The 22,824-nt window shown below is 41.1% G+C and overlaps 1 protein-coding gene across 1 annotated transcript; it reads left to right on the top strand.

The window, feature by feature from the left end:
- The first annotated feature begins 647 nt into the window (after positions 1-647).
- Positions 648-22,569, top strand: LOC147423082 (uncharacterized). The gene is made up of 8 exons (XM_086501446.1): positions 648-771; positions 6,676-6,767; positions 8,037-8,105; positions 19,775-20,175; positions 20,628-20,639; positions 20,796-21,516; positions 21,589-21,669; positions 21,811-22,569. Exons 1-8 carry the CDS (start codon positions 648-650, stop codon positions 21,889-21,891), a joined length of 1,581 nt encoding a protein of 526 aa, XP_086357572.1. The 3' UTR covers positions 21,892-22,569.
- Positions 22,570-22,824: the final 255 nt, after the last annotated feature.

Below are 22,824 nucleotides of genomic sequence, written 5' to 3'. Positions count from 1 at the left end.
TAATTTGGGGGCTTTTGCGTCAAACTGAACAATTTTGAACAATTTTAGTATGCAGCTTATGTACATTGAAATTTGGGGCATTTGATGATTTGACAGTGTGGTACATACAGCATTACGGTCATTGTTAGATGCCTTCGGTGAGGTTTAGTTGAAGTGGGAGCTTTTTGAGAGCTGGGGGCTGGGGTCTTGGAGCTTCTCACACCACCCCCCTCTTGTGGGCTGGAGGCTGGTAGAGCCGCCCCTCGCTTGCTTCACCCTCACTGAACATGGAGACCATCTCCCTTGCTCCACCTTGACAGGACACGGAAGCCATGAATCTTTCACCCACTTGCAAGCAGCAAGCAAAGGCCACCTTCATGCTAACGAACAAGCGGATGACGCAAATAGAAAGGAATGGAAAACAGAGATGGAAGGATGGTGGAAGGAGAACGCCAACCTACTTTAGATGGTCTTCAACGAAGGCGCATAATGGAAGAAGGAGAAAGAGAACCTAAACGCAGAGATACAAGCATTTAAGGAGGACTCACAGACACTCAAAGAAGAAGTCGTAGCCCTCAAACGAGAGCTTGTTGACAGAGCAAGCAGTGTACTAGAAGAAGGTGAATTTCAACCCTCTGTGATAAGAGGAAATCAAGGAACAAGTAAGGATGATCAAAGAGGAAGAGAAAATGAATGTGGCAAAGACGTCTTCATGGGCGAATATGATAATAAAGACACAGAAGAAGGTGGACGAGGCCGCAAAATGGATTGAGGTCGCCAAGAAAGGGAAAGGTAAGGAAGCTCCATTTACACCAATGCTTATCAACATGACCCTCGAAGAGGAACAAAGAAGGCGGATGCGGGCTCTACATGTGAGAGTGACCAGCCTCAAGGACATAAACAATGTGGAGAAAGAGGTCATAAGCCTCACATCCATGATGGGGGTGAAGAAGCCTTTGCACACAAAGGCATGGAGAGTAGGCAAGAAAAGTGATGGCCTGGGAGAGTCTTCAAAGGAGAGAGTTCTCATACTTCACTTCCTCTCCATGGAAGAGATGAAGGAATTCTTGAGGAAGAGGCCTACTCTCAATAAAACAGGTTTTTTCCTCGGTGATGACCTTACTCTCTCACAGCTTGCACATATGAGAGAGGTAATGCCAGAGATTATAGCGGCAAGGGAGAAGGGAAAGATAGCCTTCTACAAAGATGGTTGGGTGGTGATTATAGAGCGGCGCGTTGCATGACGGTGCGAGACCTATGGGACCTCATTGAAGATTGCTACTTGGAATTGTAATGGGTCTATGAGGTTGGACGTTGGTGCATTTGAGGAAGTTTCAGAGACAGAGACATTGTATTCTTCTCAAAGACTCACCAGGCCCCTGGACAGGTGATGCCACATGTGGTGGGATATAAATGGGAGACAGCCCATAGGATAGCTACAAGATCTAGGCATGGGAGTAGAGGTTTAGGAGGAGTAGCAGTGCTATTTAGAGAGGAGCTACAATCACTACTACATATTGTACGGAGAGATGAGCATGCTAGATACATGTGGGTGAGAGTGAGCGATGACACAGGTCGATTTCTATACATTGCCGTATGTTTCTTTCCTCCCAGTACGTCAGTATATGTTGCATCCAAAGGGTAGCCGCCTTTCTCTATACTAGACGATGATATATGGAAGTTTTCTAGGGATGGTGATATCATTCTCCTAGGGGACTTCAATGCTCGAACAGGCAACTCTCAGACAGTCTTCTACGACACTTCAGATTAGATGCTTAGAGAGCTGGATGTAGGTGAATTGGGGCTTGATAGACTCTCACATGATAGAGAGCAGACGGAGTATGGGAGATACCTCATGGAGATGATGACTACACATGGGTTAGCCATACTTAATGGCTTACAGCGATTTTCTGGAGCAGCCGGTTTCACATGCTTTCCACACAGACATGGGGCTAGTACAATGGACTATGTTATGACACAGCCGAGCTTTGTCCCTTGCATTCAGGATTTCACAGTGGGAGCCAAGCCAGTGGGCGTAGCAGTGGATCATGCTCTCTTGACACTGTCCGTTTCATTTCAGTATAGTACAACCCAAACATCAGGAGGCAAGTCACACACCCGTTATACATTTACACCAGAGACTGATTTTATTTATAGAGAGGAGATTTGGGACCAGCTATGGGAAGGCACAGCTGGCACAATTGGTACATGCCTCTTAGTGGAGGAGTGGACCACTCTACTAACTAACACACTGCATGGTGCTACATCCGTGGCATACCCACACACTCAGCCGGATAGGAGATGACATTCTAGGAGCATGCCCCAAAATAGTTGGTATGATGAGGAGTGCAGAGAGATGAGAGCCCAGCTTCAGAGGGATCTTCTTTTAGGAGTCATCACTTACAGACAGTCTCGGATTGCTTCCCAATCCCTTGTGCGACGGAAGAAGCGGGCTTACCTGGCTCAGATGGAGATAAACTTATATCAGATGTTCTTGGGTAGGGACTCAGGAGAGGCATGGTGACTCTTTCATGAGCACTCCCCTCTCCCAGTGATTACTTCACCTGATGTGTGGGGCCAATATGCAACATCGTTATATACGGTTCCTGGACAGGAACCCCTTCCAGACCCTATAGAGCCATGCCCATCTACGAGCATCTTCTTTACCACTCAGATGGTACAAAGGGCCATTGATAGGATGAGGACCGAGAGGGCATATGATCATGACGGTCTAGTAGCAGAGCACTTCATACATGCTAGGGATATGTTGATGGAGGTTCTTGCAGTGTTGTTCAATCGTGCCATGTGTGAGGGGTTATCTGAGTTTTGGAGGTTGTCTACTATTGTGCCTATCTTCAAGGCAAGTGATCCTACAGAGCCTGGGAACTACCACACTATTATGGTTGGACACACATTGACATGGTTGTATGCATCCATTCTTGAGCAACACTTGAGTGATTGGGCAAAGGGTGAGGGTGTATGAGCAAAGGGTCAAGCCGGTTTCTGGAGGGGTTTCTCCACTCTTGATCATATTTCTGACACTCAAAGCCATCATTGAGGAGGACAAGTCACACGGGAGGCGGATTTATTGTAGCTTTGTGGATTTCCGCAAAGCATTTGACATGGTACCGAGAGCTCGATTGATGCGCAGACTACAAGAGATGGGGGTGCCTATAGAGTTGATTTGGGGGATTATGGCTTTGTACAGATTAGTGATGGGACATGTACGCACTCCGGAAGGGGTATCTGATTTAGTTCGCTCTACTATTTGGGTGAAACAAGGCTGCCCATTGTCTCCTACTCTATTTGGTATGTATGTTGATGAGGTGTCTAATTACATTCACAGAGAGGGTGATAGAGGTGCCCAACTGGCAGGGACGTGGATCCCATTGTTGTTGTATGCTGATGATATTGTGTTGATATTTGACTCACCAGAGGGTATGCAACGACATTTGGATGCACTACACAGTTTTGTAGAGGATAGTGGATTATGTGTAAACCTTGGTAAAACCAAGGTTATGGTGTTTAACACCACACCACAGTGGATCAGGAGATTAGCACCTACTTTCACGTATGGTCAGGAGATTGTGGAGTATACATATGCATACACTTACCTGGGAGTAGTCTTTACTGGGCTGAGATTTTCTTTGAGAAGAGCAGCAGAGACTAGACTGACTAGAGCTTATGCGGCTTTGGGAGGATTGGAGAGGATGTGTTTGTAGGTTCAGTTCCAGGAACCTAGGACAAAGTTATGGCTCTTTGATACTTTGGTTGCCTGTACTATGCTATATGGGGTGCAGGTTTGGGGACCTTCTGTAGGTCAGGAAGGCTGGAGACGTATGGAGAGGCCCTTGGTATCTATGATCTCTCGGCTGATTAGAGCCGAGGCCTCCGTACCGCATGATATCATTCGAGCGGAGTTAGTTGCCCCCCCTATGGAGATTGAGGTGCTTACCATATCAATCTCCTTTGTACATAGCCTATGGGATAGTACCAAAGATAGATATGCCAGGTTGGCCCTAGAGTCCTCCAGACATTTAGCTCTATAGGGGGATACATCATGCTGGTATGCACAAAGGACATCATGCTTTCAGACACATGGATTCACCATGGACAGGTTGCCTCCTTTTTAGTACTCTCTACCGGCACCCTTGATGTCCCTGACACGGGTGGAGATCACTAGACTCATTCGTCAGGATCTGATCCAGCTGGACACAAGGAGGACATGGATAGAGCCGGTACAAGAGTTGGGCACGAAGATGGCTTTCTATAGAGAACATCTTCTCCACCTCACAGAGGACGGGTTTGTGATTCGACCTAGCTAATGGACACACATCTTTCTCATGGTTTGTATTGTGCCATTGGCCAGATACGCACATCCTCACATCAGCTCAAGATTGAGACTGGCAGATTCAAAGGGATACCATCAGATAGCAGGATATGCCGCTTATGTCATCTAGAGCCAGAGACAGAATTACATTACATATGCCATTGCACAGTGTACTATGAGATACAAGGCCATTTCCATTGTCTATTCAGAGAGGGTTTTGGGCCTCTATCTAAAGTCATGAGTTATGAGGATCAGATATGTCTTGGACTGTATCTACTTGAGCTACACAGGCATAGAGACACTTTACTGAGGAGAGCCGGAGAGAGACAGCAGTCCCAAAGATAGATTACAGATTTCTTTACACTAGATATTGGGCACCCAGAGGAGTAGCCAGAGGAGCAACCACCATTGCAAAGCTTTGCCCGCACTCGGTATTCTCATAGACCGAGCATTGGAGCTAGGGAGATCTAGAAGACCGCAATTGAGGAGAGGAGCTACATAGTATAGACGAAGACTACATCAAAGGATTCGAGCCATACTTTCTTGACGGCCATAGTGCGGATGAGGATGGATCTCTACCATAACTATCTTCCCCCCCCCCCCCCCCCCCCCCTTCTCTCATTGGACTACACAATGTATTGGGCACCTTGTATTAGCTGGCACATCCATACAGTCCCAATTTGTAGTAATTGTATTTTGTTTCATTTCTTTTTTATTCCGGACATGGTATCATATTCACTATGTTGTAACAACTTGCTCTCATAGGTCATTTTTGCCTTTTGAAGACTCTAATAAATCATTTCATTTCATTTCATTCTCTCTCTCTCTCTCTCTCTCTCTCTCTCTCTCTCTCTCTCTCTCTCACTCTCTCAAAGGCGGATTCATTTTACTTCTTGCTATGGGAAACTCACCTTCCCTTTGTACGCAACAATGGTATCAATGCCCGAGTTGTGCTTTCGTGGTGGGTATGGAATTCTTTAAAATCATAGTCTTGGGTTTTGTTTTGCATCTTCCTCAGTATCTATGCATGGTGCTATGGATTCAATGAACAATACGGATACATATATATGTGTTAACGCTAAGTAAATAAGATGGGTTTGTTTTACTTTTAGAGTTTGACGTTTTGTATTAGTTCAAAGAGTATCCAGGTTAGAGCAGACCATTTGTTACCGGTGACTAACCACTTAAAGGGGTCAGTGATGAGATGTGTAATGGATTTAAGCTTATATTTTATTTGGATGGTCTAATTACCAAAGTGACTCAAAATTAACCCTTGATAAGACACGTTGTATACAATGAGTCCCTCCTTTGTGTACCTTTTTTCCCTTTCATGCCACAAAACTAGCACAAAAGAGAACTTTTTGCTATCTTGTTCGTAACCATAGATTACCTTCATCATCATTTAATTGACTACATGGTACTTTGGAATTTGAGCTTGACGGTGAGAATCCATCCAATGAAGGTGATCTCTTGCATTTTCAAGTTCCAATTAAAGAATATGTAAAGCTTAAACCACATGCCACACAAATTTGTCATCTTATTTGGACACAGTGATGCCATCTTGATGCCGAGGCCTCGTTGAAAGGCACTCCAAATTCGGATGGGTCACAAAAAATTGTCATGACAAGGGTCTAGGCAAGGGGCATGAATCTGGTAACTATGGTAAAGCTAATCTCTCTCTCTCTCTCTCTCTCTCTCTCTCTCTCTCTCTCACACACACACACACACACACACACACACACACACACTTTTTGAAGAAAGTGGAAGGGGATGAGAGAAGAAAAGCTTATGGGGCATTCATTGAAGGTAAAAGGTGGTGCTATTTCCTCAAATATTCATGCATGAGAGTGATCTCTCTCTCTCTCTCTCTCTCTCTCTCTCTCTCTCTCTCTCTCTCTCTCAAGGTCCCCTAAACCTTGTTTTAGCAGTTTCAATGTCCTTTATTGACACTGTTTAGAACCTTAATTGTGATTTATGTATCCAAATTTGATTTGGAACAACCAGTGTATTTCTCACACCAAGGCCTATGAGCACACCAAGTTTCACGTGTTTCTGACACCCTTCAGGAATCTTCAAGAAAAAATCGTGATTTTTTTCTTACTTTGTGATTTTGACCTATTTTTCACTTCAACTTTTGCACAGTCTTTCAACACACTTTGATGAATGCAAATATGCATCAATCTCTATTTTTGGACCCTTTTGATGTCTCAAGCATGCACTTACCCCAAAATTTTTGGCAGATTTCAAGTTAAAAATGCTCCAATCTAGTGCACAAAAATCCAAATTCACTTTTGACCTGATAAATGTGATCCTAGTATCAAGGTCTACCTCTAGTAATGTTGTTATTTTCAATGTTCCTTCTTCAGGTAGCAAACCATTTGTGACAAATGACTCTCACAACAACAATGCATCTGGTAAATTTGCTAAAGAGAATATAAAACTTGTAGTTGCAACTATTGTAAAGTCTACAATTGTCTACATTATCCACTAGAATCCTCCCAAGAAAATCTGGTTTGGAATGATGATTTTTTTTGGATGTGCTACTTATGTGCATGTGTTGGATGACTTGCAAACTAAGCTTGATCTAAAAATGTGTGTTTATTTTTTATTCCCTTGAGCAAAAGGGGTTGAAATTCTACAACCTCATCACTATTGGATATAGGGGGGAAAATTTTGTGGAGGTCACCCCTCCCAAAACTGTTTTGTAACATGCAGGCTTAGATGGAAGATTTTCCAAATTATTCTAGCGAGACCCCCCGTCTAGACACTTTGTCTTCTCCTTGCATGCTGGCAATAGTTCATCACCCCCCTTGGTGCCAACTTGTCCATGGTTGTATGCATGCCAACACAGCCACCACCAGGAACCAATACAATGTAAGCACTGTTTATCAACCGATTCAAAAAGACATAAGAAAAAGGCCACTTTTCTACCCAATGACTCCCAAATTCTAGAAACTTCATTTTCAAGTTCTAGGCACATCAATTTGGATGTCTCGTATACCAATTTCTAGAAATTGGGGGAAAACTTCCTAGGAGGTCAACCCTCCTAGGACTATCACCACACATGCATATCTTACAAAAGGATTTTCCAAATTGTTCTAGCCATCTAGACCCCCAAACCTTAAGGTTATGGAGACATCCAGTCTACCCAATTTTCATCCCTTGTAATGTTGGAAACATTCCAAAAGAAACAAGTCGAGTGAGGGAGAGCACATATGTTATTTTCTATAAGATGAAGAGTTGTCATGCTAATGTAAAAGACATAAAATAAAATATTGGGGCTAATGTAAACGTGAATGTGGCTGCAAAATAATTGTATTTTTGAAATCACAAGCTTTACATAGAAAAAAAAGTCACCTAGTGTTAGTCATTCTTTAAATCCAAGCAGTAGGAGGTTGCATGATAGAGTGAGTCTTGCTAGTTCAACAAATATATCAAGTAAATGGAAAGAATAGGTTAATAAATCCCAAGGATTCCAAGTTTGAGTGCAAGGCAAAGAAGCTTGTTGAGCTTGGTATCTAATCTTTTGGTAGAGATTTTAAGTTAAAGGAGGTAGAAAAGGATGTTGACAAAAGAGAGATGACTGGATCATGCAATCTCCTTCAAGAAAAAGTCACTACCCAAGGATGAGTTGCAGAAGGTAGGTTCAGGCTCACCCTGATCTCCCTTCCTACAATCTTTTTCTTTTCAAGTTTTTGTTATTTATTTATTACTTCTTGTTTTGCAGATTGAACTCTTTGACAAGGATAATTTTCTTGGGAGAGCTAAAGGTTCCAAAGCACTTCCAGAAGGGATGGTTCCTCCCTCATGCACTACTTGTCTACATTGGATAATGCCACCTTCTATGATTTTCACATGTAGTATTCTGAAGATCCTGATTTGCCAATATTTTCCCTGAAGATATCTTCACGATTTAGGGGTACACTCCCCTTCGAATCAATGCAAACAAGGTCTTGCTACTTAAGAGAGTTGCAACACTTAGAATATTTGGGTATGTTGCAAAATTCAATGCGTCAAGAGCGGGATACTTTCTCTACTGTAGCTGAGAAGAAAAATGTCAACCTCCTTGGGGGCTATAGAAGAAGAAATCTTTTGAGATATAGGGGGGACATGCCAAGTAATACCAAAAGAATCAAAAAGTGATGTAAAACTGACATATTTTGCACATAGCTATATTTTTTGAATTTGGATCCTTTTTTAGAAAGGGGTACAAAGTTTCAAAGTGAATCATAACTCTCCATTTGTGGTTGAGAAGCATGGTTGTGGTTGTTTGATCTCATCCTGTGTAATTGCCTCCTATAGAACCGATTGAATAATTCTTTGAGTGCATTGCATCTTTGCCTCCCTTCCTTTCTCGTACATTTGAAAAACGATGTTCCCGCTTGATAGTGAGAATTTTCCATTCCTTGAGTATTCTATCTTGCAAGTGGTCCTTGTTTTGCAAAATATGGTCCACGCATATAGAGAATATTCTTTTTAAAAATTTAAAAAAATGAACTCGTAACATGCAATGTGAAAAATTATTCAAACTTTAAGAAGTAATTGAACACTTACCAAGTAATATGTGAGGTCTTTTTCTCTCCAAGCATCTGTGATAGTAGGTCATTAAAAGCTTTATTGCCTTCTTAAAGTCATCTGCATAAGTAGTTGAGCTAATTTTTTGTCTCAAAAATTTCAAGAAATTGTCGACCTTCTTCTATACTTCCATGCGTTTGTTGGCTACATCTGGTCTACTTTTGGTGTTTGTTATTTTTGACACAAAGATCCTTCCAACATCTCCACATAGCGTCGACTTGTTTGCTATCATGGTTGCTCAAAAATTTGTTGGCTTTTGCTCCTCTCATTGAAACATCTTGCAAAACATCAGCCATCCCTTTAGAAAGAGTAGGATCTTTTTCCAGATGCACTTGACCGCCATGAAAACCCATTCCAGAGAGCAAATTTTTGCATTTTTTTGTGCAAGTGTACTCGGCTTAAGAGAATATGCATAATCAAGATGGAATCAAAGCAATTTGTCCAAGATTCTAATCTCTACATGCATTGAACATATATGTATATTTTTTAAATCTATTGCTAGAATTGGATCCCAAATCATAGAAGACGATGGGTAGTCAACGATGTTCACATTATTCCTCAATGGTGGTTTCTCAACCTCATGTTTTGTAAGCCATCCTTTCGTTCGAGTGCTTGCCATGCAATGTAGACATGGATACTTGGTATTGGCACCTCCACATACACCAAACATGCACTTAAGTGCCTTAAGGTCGGCACTCAATGCCATTCTACAATGAAGTCACACATGCCATCTACATGGAGTTGTTCACTTTCATTTTGGGTATGTTTAACAAAAGGTATGTCGGTCCGCAAAAGGAGATATTTTACCGTGTCATGGTTCTCTACTAGTATTTGAGCTGCTCCTATCCACCATATCTCCAAAAAAAAAAAAAATTGTGGGATGGGGAATCTATCTTACCCTTGCTATAGTCCAATGCTCTACTCATTAAGGATATAGTTACTCTTTTCATTTTTTGACATTTTTGAATTTGAGCCTCATCCAAATTCATAAAAATTATAAGTTTTCCTTCACAATCTCCGTCTCGTATTTTATAGAATCTCACCATAGTAGATTGAACTTTTTTTATACTCATCCAAATGTTATTAAAAGCATCATACTCAAAAGAAGATTTCTTCTTCTATTTTTCGTATGGCATCGTTCCCTCTATATGATAGTATTTCCCGAAATGTTTGGGTATTTCTTCATTTAACAAAGTCCTCACTTTCCCAACATTGTGAGGCCTAGGAAATGCAAAAGCTTTAATCTTATAATACTTAAGGTCCTAGAGCCAAGTTTTAGAAATGGCTCTATAACCCCTTCTACTCACTTCCACAGTGCCGCAAACTTCTTACAGTTGAGAAGGTTGGACCAATAAATCCATATCTTTCAGTAAATTTTGAAATACCAATTTCTTTTGGGTTCAATTTTTGGAAAGTATCAAAACGCCACTCTTTTTCATCACCTCATCCAAAGCATTAGACATATCAAATCCTAAGAGGCTGGTCACATGTTCTCTAGTAATTTTTAACCCTTTCTTTGTCTAGATTCTTCTATCAATTTTACTACATCTCTCATTTGTTTTACTTGTGCTCTTAATCCTAATGAAGTTTCTTTTAAAGTTTGCAACTGATGGTTTTCTTATTTTAGAGAGGCTATTTGGTTTTCAAGTTCTAAAATTCATGTTGCATTCGAAGACAAATAAGTTTGGAGATATTGAATGTAATGTGTATGATTAAAGTGTAATTGAGATAGCCTTCCAGTGCTAGGATGGATGGATACCGTCCAGTGCTAGGATCCGGGATAAAAGCTCCCATCTTTCCATAGGTCAATGTGCTTCTTCCTCTCATTAAAAAGTTGTTGTGCTTCATTTTCATTTGTAACTGGTCTTTGATAGAAACTCTGTGTAGTTGCATATTCTTCATTGACCTTAATGTTTAAGTGAAACTTGCGATTATCACTAATGGAAGATGTATTACTCATTGTAAGTAGTGAAGAGCACACATAAGGTATAGTAGCAGAGTTTTTAGCATTAGAAGAGAAGAGGGAAAGCTCGTGAAAGTCAGTAGAGCACTCTAAAAGCTCATAAGAGCCTTAAGAGAGAAAAAGGAGGAATTGAATCATTCAAAAGTGGAAACAGCTATTTGCCGCCAGTCAAGTGAATGAGAACAAAGTCCAAGGTGAGCTGCAAAGGAATAGTTTGAAAATGATATCTTTTAGATACGCTTTAAATAGTATATATATGCTTTAAATAACCAAAATGGCCAAATTTGGAACCGTTTTGATCGTCAATGGATTTGCTAATAAGCAAGTTAACCAATTCCTTACACAACCCTTTTTGAGTCATTTTTTTCCCTAATGTAGAGCTTCTCTAGTGCACCCTTGCATTTTGAAACACTCGGCACTGCACCCTCTAGCGACCCCTTCTAGCCTTGCATTCTAAACGCCCCCAGTGTTTGTGCTTGGTGCGACGGGCGACGGCAATGTACCCTCCCACCTCACAGCATTTTGATATGCCATATGCAGCTTTGCCTTGACGGTGGCAGTGGTGATGCTCTTCCACCCTTGTGCATAGAAAACATTTTAAGATGCAATTGTGCTTTCGCCCCCTCATTGCTGACACACCCCATATTTTTCCTCTCTTGTTGACTCAACCTACAAAGGCACCCTCAATTGCTTTAGGGGTGAAGCTTAGAGAAGGGCACCAAAGGACCTTGTTTTCCCTTGATCGTCTTTGGGAGGCGTGTAAGAGGTTCACAAAGGGCAACAAATTTTGGAATGGCTTTGGGAAGACACCTTGCAAGCACCTCAAAAGTGTTTTGGAGCGGCTTGGACTTTTTTGCCACCATTTTGGAGTGCAAGAAGAAATCACTTCCAGATCTAGCAACTTCAACATGGCCCCCCCCTTGCTCGAGCACCAATGACAAATTGAACGGCAATAACCGCACCCATTAGAACTTGATTATGTGACTTTGGCTCACGTAGAAAGGCTTATGGAAAATAGTCAATGGCTCAGAGCCTTGTCCTACAAGGATCCCAATAACACGTACACATGCCTTCAAGATGATGAGTATCAAAAATCATGCGTCGATAAGGATGTGGGTAATGTGAAGGCAATGTCGGGCATTGCGGAATCTCTTAGAGGGAAAATTTCTATGGCCATACATACTTTGAAGACTACCCAACGCTATGTGGTTCAACCTTGTTGGAATGTGTGATCGTGAAAGTATGCATGGTGCACAGAATGCATGTGTGCACGGTGCGGTGCAAGAGAGGGAAGAGGAGAGACCGTGCTATGTGGGTAGAGCAAGCCTCCAAGATATGAGGAGCTCCTTATTCTTTGGTATATGAAGAATAAGGCTAGTGTGGTCAAGTAATTTGCATTTATATGTGCGTATAATGATTTTTATAAGTTTAAAACGCAATTAAACATTGTATTTTTGTATAACATGCGTTTATTTTTATAAATATAATTTGATCAAACTATATTTTGATTGAAGTGTTGTATTATATAAAAGAAAAGCGTTGCTGACAATTTGAACGAACTGTCAGATTCCTTTTCTTGTTGACTTGTCAGAGCACTTCGAGAGCCCTTGGAGAGCTGCTTGAAGTGATCATTTAAATTCTCCTAATTATTTTTATTATTTATAATTAACTTTTTATTTTTTCTAACTCTATTGTTGTAGAGCATAGTCTCACACTTTGGGGTTAATCTATAGGTTAGTACCATGTCCTTGACTGTGAGACCAAACCATCACACAGTAGGGATATTTTAGCTTAGGTACCTTTTCCTGGTTGTATAGACCTCTACATCACACTACAAGAGGGTTAGAAAATTAGACACTTTCTTCCTGACTATGCAAACCATCGGTTCGCACTGCAGGGAGAGTACAAAGAGGGTTGGATTCCACATCTCTAGTTGTACAGACCATCGTGTTGTGCTATAGAGAGGGTTTATGGTTCAATAATCACTCTATCTCTAGCTGTGTAGACCACCGCATCACACTGTAGAGATGGCGTTAAAAAAATACACTTATCTGCAATGAAGTAATTGATCACTTGTTCAATACAAATCATTACAAATTCAATGAGAAATAAAAGTGTTTCACTATCATCACATCTACCATATTTACATACACACAACTGCTTAAATGCTTGCATAGCAAGTTGTGCCCTTTAAGCATGTTTATGCGTGTATTCCGATATGATAGATGTGCCAATTGTGCATGTTTTCTATTTCTCATTGAATTGGTAGTCTCTCTTAGCCATTGTACAACTAACAACCCCAACTACAAACACTCCCACTGCAACTACTAATTCGAGCCTTGACACTAACAAGTCGAGCATGAGATGTTTGAAAATTGACAAAATCTATGCAAACCTAGCTATAGTAGCCTCCCATGTGCTATCTGTATACACTACATCATCAAAATTTCTCATCATGTATGGATGTGTCATCATCGACACTAAGAAGGTTACGTCCCTCTCACCCATACATAGAACCATGCGTCTTGGCATCAACGCTTTAGCCTCTAGCATGAGCATATCAAAGAACTCCATGTATGTCATCTCTACCTGTGTCTCTATGGAGCAGACTTGCTCTACCACTGACTGCACTAAATTTGATGACATTTGTTGTGTCTTACTAGAGCACTGCTGCTCTACCTCTGTCTCCATAGAGTATACTAGCACCTCCTGTACAGCTAAATGCTCTATCTCCTAAGCATACTAGAGCTCATTCACAAAGGAGTCATGTCTTATCTCTTGCTCAACGCATGCCAACAAGAAAACTGAGACTATGTCATCTCGTATCTCAAACAAATGCATAGGATATATCGAGCCACTACGCACTCCCTTGAAAATCACTAACAATTTGCAATGCATCTAAAAAGCCTGCTCTCTAAGTAGTGTGTGACACCCATAATCTTTTAACTATCTCATTAAGATCAAGCTCTTTCTCAACTAAGGAACATAGCGCACATGTGGTAGCATATATGATGCACCACTGGGTATTGACAAGCAAGCATCCCCCACTCTTGCAACGTTAAATGTCAAATCATCAGCCAAGTGTGGACAACCAAAGCTCCCACTAGAGAATGTGTTGAACCACTCACGATGTGATGTGACATGGAAAACCTGCGTCCTCATCTAGCAACCAGCGGGGAGAACTGTCACCTCTCAAGACATGTAAGCAAGAGGAATGCTAAAGGCAAACATGACATCACCATCACTGGCATATGAAGCCACTGCTTTAGTATGTGTCAAAACCTCATCTGCATAATGCATAGATCTCCATTTCTACCTCATACATCTGAAATAGTGGCGCCTAATGTGCCATATTTGACCACAATGCTAACAACACAAGTATTCGGGCATGAACAAGATCTCTATCTCTCACAAGCCATGTTTGTAGACTTTCAATTGTCATGCATGTCTACTGCCATAAGTGAATGTCAAAATGGGAGATCACTTGACCACTATGCAACCATGAAAACCATGATCAATTGCATCAAAATCGATGCTCTCATATGGATAAAGCGGCTCTATAATCTGCAAGTATAAATAGCGTCACTAACCAAGTGAGCCAAATCTAGGACAAACAGCTCAACCAAGCGTAAAGTGCATAACCATATACGCAAGTAGTGAGAAAAAAATGCTCAAAACGCATCCCATAAGAAGACCACATGCAATCTATAGCCAAACAAACATATGCAATTAATAAAACTGTCAAAAGTGGGAGTCAAACTCGACCACTAAACCATCATAAACTAAACTATAGATTCGCACAAAACATGGCAAGAATTTGGAAAAAATCTAACAGAGTTCCCCCTGAAAATTGATCAAACAATCTCAACCATAAACAATCAGCAATACAAACAATGTGTAAAATGCATTAAGCCAATCCAGCAATGCGCAAAAAAGGAGACTCAAACTCTCATCCACAAATGTCATACTCCAAGTCAAAAGTGACCAAATGCTCTTCAACCATGATGAAGAGAAGCAAGAAAAAATTTGTGGTTCGTAATCAAAAGCGCATAAACTTGTCCAAAACCAATCCGTCTCAATAACAAATCCACATATGGCATACATGTAACATAAGCATGGCAAACAAGCTCACTCCCACAAGAGTAGCTCTATGGAGACTTCACCTATATATAGTTGTATACCTATGAACCTATCACATGTAAGCTATATATAGCTCACGTTGTATTTGCATATGCATACATAGCATAAAGTGCACACAACCGTCCTAAAACTACTCTTTGGAGAACAGTCCACACAATCACAATGCGTACAAAACGTCATCCAAATGTATAACAATATTAAAAGTCACATCCCAAAGCATCACTTGAACACACAAATGCAAGGTAAGTTCTCTTTCAAATAGCACCACAGTGTGACATATATAGCCAGAGATGCAAACCGTGTAATGCTTTGCAATGTAGGAATCCAAACTACCAAGCTTTTATACATTGAGATTACTGCAGACTGCTCCAAAAAATTTAGAGCTCAAAATTTCAAAATTTTGATATGACCAGCACATCCAAAATGTGCCAAAACCTTAGGATATTCTCCTAGATCATATCTATCTGACTTTGTATGACGGAGATATGCAAAAAAACATTGTATCGGGGGACAAAAACAAAAAAGGAGTTGCAGTACTTCTTGCTCTTGCTTCTTCTCTGCAAAAATCATTAATGGGTTGCTGCCCAAGCTCTATACAAGTTGAATATGCGTTCCTAAGCACAAATCTATAATTTGGGCTTCTCTTGCACTGCATTCTATATGCACACAATGCCGACGTAGAAGCTTTTGTGTACACGAGAAAAACCGCTCGCAAACTTGTAATGTGCACACAAGGTTAGCCTTAGCTTTGATAAAAATTGAAAGAGTGTGTTGTGCATAGAACTTGTGTGTGCATGGTGTGGTGTGAGAGAGGGAAGAGGAGAGACCATGTTGTGTGGGTGGAGCAAGCCTCCAAGATATGAGCCTTATTCTTTGGTATATGAAAAGTTCAGTGTAGTTAGTGGGTGGTCAGACGTTCGGCCCCGAGAAAAGGCACAATGCCTTTATCCCAACAGATTGGGATTCTACAAAGCAAGCAGTCACCCTTCTTGGATAGTTATTTGCCATCAAGTTTCCAACCGAAAGTTCCATGTAGTTATTTCTTATGAAGGCTAAGGTTATTCATGATCAATTATCAGTTAGGCAAAGTACATTGACCAGTACTCAATTAGCTACTTTGGTACTCACGAAGTTTCTTGAGGCATACAAAATGGTATCTGTAACATTTCGACTTCAAATCACGAAGGAAAAGCTCGAATTTGATGATCTCGGTTCTTTTTCCAAGCCATGTTAATAACTCACTGCAAAATTCAAATTTTTGACAAAGGTGTTGAAGCTCTTGCTACTTCAGATTCCAGAGCAAAGACCAATAGCCATTGTTACAACTATGGGAAGCGTGCTCATTTGTATAGAGATTGCAGATCCAAAGGCAAAGAGAGAGGCTCTACAAAGGACAAAGGAAAAGGTAAGCATAATGAGGAAAGCATTGATAATGACTCAGGGAAGGATAACAAAGAGTCTGCTAGTGTGGTGATGACCCTAGCTTCAGTCTGCTAGTGTGGTGATAACAAGGGCCCCCTCCTTCTAGTCAAGTGGACATCATTGCTACCACTAGCTTCAGCCAGAGAGAAACTTGTGAGTGGCAGAGAGGGGCAAGCAATGCTCCCTATAAATAATTTTGACCCTTGTGTTGGAGTTCAAGGCACATGCATCTCACAAGCAACCAATGAGACATATCTAAAACACTATGGATGAGTGCACAAATCCATTGTTGTTGGTCGGGTAGACTATGGATAGGATGTGCTTTGAAGTTTATTGTCTCAGATGTTTTGGATGTGATGTGTCCACAATTCACGAATGGGGATTCTTGGACATAGTGTGGTCTACATTTCAAGTTTCTACAAGGGAAATGATGCTCAAGATGGCATTCTTCTAAGGTAAAACATTAGAGGTAGAAAATCCATCGAGGTGTTTCCAGCATGACCAATGTTGTTGGGGTGTCCATGGTAGCTTCTTCATCAACTTGCTCTCACTATTTATGTCCACTGTGAGATGCGGAGAGGGTGTTAAAGTTATAGCATCTCATGTTAATAGCCCACTATGATCCCATTATTTATTTTGACTTTTAGAATTTTTAAAAACTTATTTGTCAAAGTCTGGGTAGGGCAATTTATTAAGGTGGGTATATAAACAACCAATTGCCCCCATTGTATCATGAATTAGTCATTCATTACCAAGGTTGGTTGGTTCAAAAGTCTCTCTCTCTCTCTCTCTCTCTCTCTCTCTCTATGCCTTAGTATCATTGTCTGGCACTATTAACCCCACTCCATTATCCCCCTTTTATTTAGTTAAGCTAGCCCTAGTTGTTTTAAACTGCTTCAAGTTCTAATTCCTTCTTGTCGGGTGAAAGGATTATTCGTGGTTCTTGTTTTTCTACAAAAAAACTATCTAAAGGAAAATATTGGCTTTTCAACGTAAAGTATGCAAGTTCACATCGTCCCTACAAAGGTGTGAGCGAGGGCTAAATATGGATGCAATGGTTGACCCAAGTCAAAGATGGGGAAATGGAAAGATAAAATATTCCCATGATGATGATAAAACATCCTACGTATTATTCCAACATGCATTGAGCATTGACTTGATTGATGAAATGCTCATACACGTAAGGAGAAATTTCAAGGAGTGCACATTTCTCTACATTGATGGCATCTAATGGAGATATATGAAGACAAAATGATCCACTAAGTATGGAATACAATCTAGTCAACTAAATCATCCTAATTTAACCTCTATTATATTAAGTGAATCCACCAAGTTGGCTTCATGCAAAGGTAGAGTGCAACCACCTACCCATTAGGCTATCTATTCTAGGAGCAGATTAGGTGGATCCATTCGATACCTCATGTTGGAGTGAAAGTTTTCCTCCACATTAAGGATCATTTATCTTGAAAAGGAATCCACAAGACTTGTCTATCTCAATCAACTACACTCATATAGAAAAGGAAAGGTCTCAAAAGGAATTGGAGTATAGAGAGAGTGAAAAGCGATGAAATTAAGGCAATTGTGCTACCATTGTATTGGGTGGGGTTGGATTGCACACAAGACACTCAATTAGCACTCTATCTTTAGCCATTAGCATTAAGTTTGGGAATTAGCAAAGATGCTAATTTAATATAGTGCACAAAGTGCTAGTTGACATATAGACATACCCTAGTTGGCCTATAGACAAGTGCTAGTTGGCACCCAGGTAGATGCTAGCTAGCTTACAACACTATTTCCGGTTAGCACATTGAGCTTCTGCTAGTTAGGACTCATCCAACATACACAATAGGTGCTAATTAGAATACATACAATCACTTGTCAGTATACAACCAAGTTACTAGTTAGCATATACTGATAATAGCTTACATGTGCTAGTTATTTGCATTGACTGCCAGTCAACGTATAGTAGTTATCAGTAGCCATCAATAAAGATCACTATCATTTTAAATATCTTGTCTAAATTGTGTCTTGAATACCACATCGGTTTTACTCTCTCTATTAAAAGTCTTCTAGTGTTGACAATATCCTTATTCAAACAACAATGATGCGATAAGATTGATAGGTAATCATCATTCTAAGACAAGGTTTATGTGATAGATCCACTCCTTGAAGATGAGATCAAGCAATAAGAGTGGATGCATGTACTTGCTAGCATATCCACATGTGCCATCCATTCACAAATTTTCTTTTGTAATAAAAATGAAAAGGACATAGTTCCTATTGTAGTTACAATCACCTTGAGGAAGGATTCACGAGTAGTTTTTATGATCTCAAGAGTGACACCTCTCTAAATAATGAGACGTTTTAGGAAAAAAAATGTGCGTTGGGATGAAACATCTAGAGGGACAAATGTAAGACTCATGCATGGAGTTTTGGTACACCCATGTGTTTTCAAGAAAGAGAGCTTTAGTAAAATAGACTAGATCAAAATGGGTAAGGAGTGTGCCAAAACTAATGAGCAAGAGAGCATACTTGTTCCATGTGCAAGAATACAATTGTATAAAGGATGAAGGAAAATAGAAACAAGGTAGGGTTATAAGATGATGACCAAAGTGGCACTGAAGGACATTGAACCAAGAATAAATCTAAAGAAGAAAAAGGGAGTGAAAGGAAACAAAGATTGAGAACAAACTAACCAAAAAAAAAAAAAAAAAGTTAGGACCAAACAAGGAAAAAAATCAAACAAAAAAGCCAAGAAAATAGAAAGTTCATAGTGGTGATAGTGAGAGCTACACCAAATAGATTGAAAAAATTAGTAAATCAACCAGAACCAAGGTGTTAGTGAGAGCTCACCAAATAGATTCAAAAACTTGTTAAATCAAGCCGAACCAAGGTGTTGAAGCTTGTAGCTAAACAATACTATAAATGGTGCACAACAACATTAGGACAAGCTTGAGAGGATTTCACTAGCTCTAACTCAACAAAAAGTCCTTTGAGAGTGATAAAACTACTTACTTTGGGTTTCATACTTTGTTCCATGATACCTCTCTAAAGGCTCACTTTTGAAGGTTCTGGTGAGCTTTGGAGGCACTTTTAAACTTCAAAAAAGGGCTCGAAAGAAAATTGCAGGTTGCAAACGAGAAGCAACAAGAAGAGGATGTCTGAGGCTGGTGTCACACTGGGACGGGGGCGCGCTCTCATTGGTGCTCCAAAAAGCGAAAGATGGCCGCTGGGGTTTGTTAGAGGGGCGACCTTCCCACCTCGGCCAACTTTCAGCATGGGAGGCCATCTGCCAAATGCTGTGGCGCGAGTTCACGACATTAGGTTTGAACTCTGGTAAGCAGCGTGAAAACCGGTTGTCGTAGCACTTGGCCAAGGCGGATAAGCTGCAGCCTCTACGTAGGTTTTTGGAGAAGGTCCAGTGTGACAGCAGCGACAGGCAACACCCTGCAAAAAGTGAGGGACGCCCGTCCCGGGCTGAGTCTCCGTTGTCCGCCGATAGGAGCAAGAAGGGATCAAAGTCGTCCTCTTTGGCTTCGGAAGATAGGGTAATGGCTGTTGCTGCAGATGTGAGAGACGTTCTTCTTGAATTGTTCGCGGAGGATACCCAAGGTGTACGGTTTGCGAAGGAGTTTCCAACGTTAGTGTATTTTAGCCCTGATGAAAGCCTCGGGATGCTTCGTACTGTTTTTCCGAACTTGGATGATGCAATACTTGTCAATGTATCTGTTGCCCTCTCCAAAAGAGGGCTAAAAGATAGTTCAAGGTACTCTCCCTCTCATCACCCTTCTGAGTCTTAAGCAGGAGTGGTTGATTCTGGTTATTGTGTGTGTGTGTGTGTTGAAGGAGGACCAGTGGGTCCTTAAGCAGTCTGTCATACACTATCTCACTTTCCTATCAAGCTAAAGGTAGACATGCAAAAGCTAGTGCAGTTGATCCGACGTTTCCTCGACTGCTTGACAGTAGCCAAGCACAGGCGTTATGGGGAGGTAATGGCATGTGGAGTTCTTGTGTACAGTTAAAGAGCATGGAACATGCCATGCAGACTCTACAACGATTTGTTTCCTCCTGTGAGCAATGCTTTTTTTATTATGAGGTGGTAGGGGGAAAAAGAAGTGTTGTTGGGACACTGAAGCCTGATGTTGAATGTGAAGTTAAAGGATCGTGCATTTGTGGAACATTCAGCTGTAGGTGCACTTATTAGCTTATATTCTTCAGGTCCGACATCCTGTTTTGATAATGACTATTCAGTTGGGCAAGCTATCACATATGGGCAGGAGTTTCTTAATAGAATGTCTGAAAGACTATCGGTCATTTGGGTATAACAGATTTGAGGCAGATTTGTTGGTTTCGTCTCACCCGTTTCGGGGCATCATCATTATGCAGCGATGCTGATGTGTCTCTTGGTGGGTTTAAAGTTGGAAGGAGCTGTACTACCTCTTCAGTGAAAGAGAGCATCGGTGGCGTTTTAACAGCTGAACCTGCCTCACTAGGTGTGCAAATGGCGTGGAGAGCACATTTGCCAGAAGGGTGGACGATCACAAGGTACTTGGGAAGCGGAAAGACTAGTAATGTTTATGAAGCTGATCGTGGTGGTGGCAATGGTTGTGTAGCTTTAAAAGTTTTCAAAAGGGGATATGCGGAGCATGGTGATGATGCCAGATATTTAAATGAGTTGCAGGGTGTCGATGGAGTACCCAGAGTTATCGAATGCAGCACTGAGGGGTCAATGTTAGTGATGGAACCTGCAGGTGAAGCGTTTGAGGCATCTGCAATAGGGCAAGATCTACCATTGGCGGACTTAGTTGATGTGCTTCAGAATGCACATGTTCTGAATATTGTGAACAGGGATGTGTGCCAGGAAAATATCATGGTTGCAAAGAGTTTGAAAACAGGAAAGCTTAGGATGTTTATTCACGATTGGGGGTTTGCTGAAAAGAGTGATTGCAAGTCTGGACATTTTTGTCGAAGTATTCTATCTGCATTTGGTGATATGCTTCAGCAGTACATGCAAGGTGCAAGATATTTGGTTTATAAACTTGTTGATGACCTAATTTCACTTGTGCGGTGCATTTTTCTGGTTTTGAATCCTCTGGCTGCAACTAAGGTTAGCAACCTAGGAATTGATGCTGAAGCAGTTTTGAATTTTTGGTTAATGTTGGAGAGCGGATCAGTATAGAAAGCTGCACTTGAAGCTGCCACCAATGTGGACTACATTGCCTTGAAAGCAACTTTTAAGATTATTGAAGATGTGACCCAGGTAATTGGTAGGTAGAATCAGGCCAACTTACTCACTAACAGCATCACAAATGGGTGACCTTTGGGTTTGCACCATAGGAAGAATTGTGTTAGTGATAGACATTAGTGATAGACAGCACCTTGTTCCATTTGTTTTAGTCAGGATATGGACTTTGTTATTGGTGGCAAAGGTGTGGTTCACTTACCTTTTGTAAGTAGTAGCTTCGTTACTTCATTAGCGTAGCAGCCTCTTTTTGAATTCTTGAGCTCTCAAGCCTCCATGTGGTCAGAGCTTTTTCTACTAGTTTTAATGCTCTCTCTCTCTCTCTCTCTCTCTCGCTCTCTTATCAACTTGACCCTAGAAGAGGAGCAAAGACGACGTGTGCGCTCTCTACATGTGAGAATTTGCGGCCTTAAAGACAAAGAAAATGTAGACGAAGAGGTAAAAGAACTCATGGCTTTGATGGGGGTTCATGAGCCGATGCACTCAAGAGCATGGAGAGTGGGCAACAACAAGAAAAATGGGAGCAATGGGGAAACCTCGAAAGAAAGGGCACTCATCCTTCGTTTTCCCTCCATGGAAGCAAAGAAAGACTTTTTGAAGAAAAGACCAACTCTTAAGATAACAGGTATCTTTCTCGGGGATGACCTTACCCTCTCACAAATCGCTCATATGCAGGAGGTAATGCCAGAGATTAGAGCGGCAAGGGAAAAAGGGATTAGAGCACAGAGGGCGGGGCTCGGGAGGAGTGGCAGTGTTATTCAGGGAGGAGTTGCAGCCATTGATACATATAGATGCAGGGATGAGCAAGCTAGGTACATGTGGGTGAGATTGAGAGCAGAGACATGCATATATCTTTACATTGCTATTTGCTACTTTCCCCCGAGTACGTCAGTATATGCACCACCTAAAGGACAGTCCCCCTTTTCTATTTTGGATGATGACATATGGGAGTTTGACATTATCATTCTAGGTACATGTGGGTGAGATTGAGAGCAGAGACAGGCAGATATCTTTACATTGCTATTTGCTACTTTCCCCCGAGTACGTCAGTATATGCACCACCTAAAGGACAGTCCCCCTTTTCTATCTTGGATGATGACATATGGGAGTTTTGACATTATCATTCTAGGGGACTTCAATGCTAGGAGTGCCCATCATTAGACAGTGTTTTAT

Source organism: Adiantum capillus-veneris, chromosome 26 (assembly GCF_014529385.1).
Source record: "Adiantum capillus-veneris isolate H3 chromosome 26, ASM1452938v2, whole genome shotgun sequence".
NCBI classification, from domain to species: domain Eukaryota; kingdom Viridiplantae; phylum Streptophyta; class Polypodiopsida; order Polypodiales; family Pteridaceae; genus Adiantum; species Adiantum capillus-veneris.
Note: the sequence above shows the minus strand (reverse complement) of the source record. Positions and strands in the feature narration are given on the sequence as shown.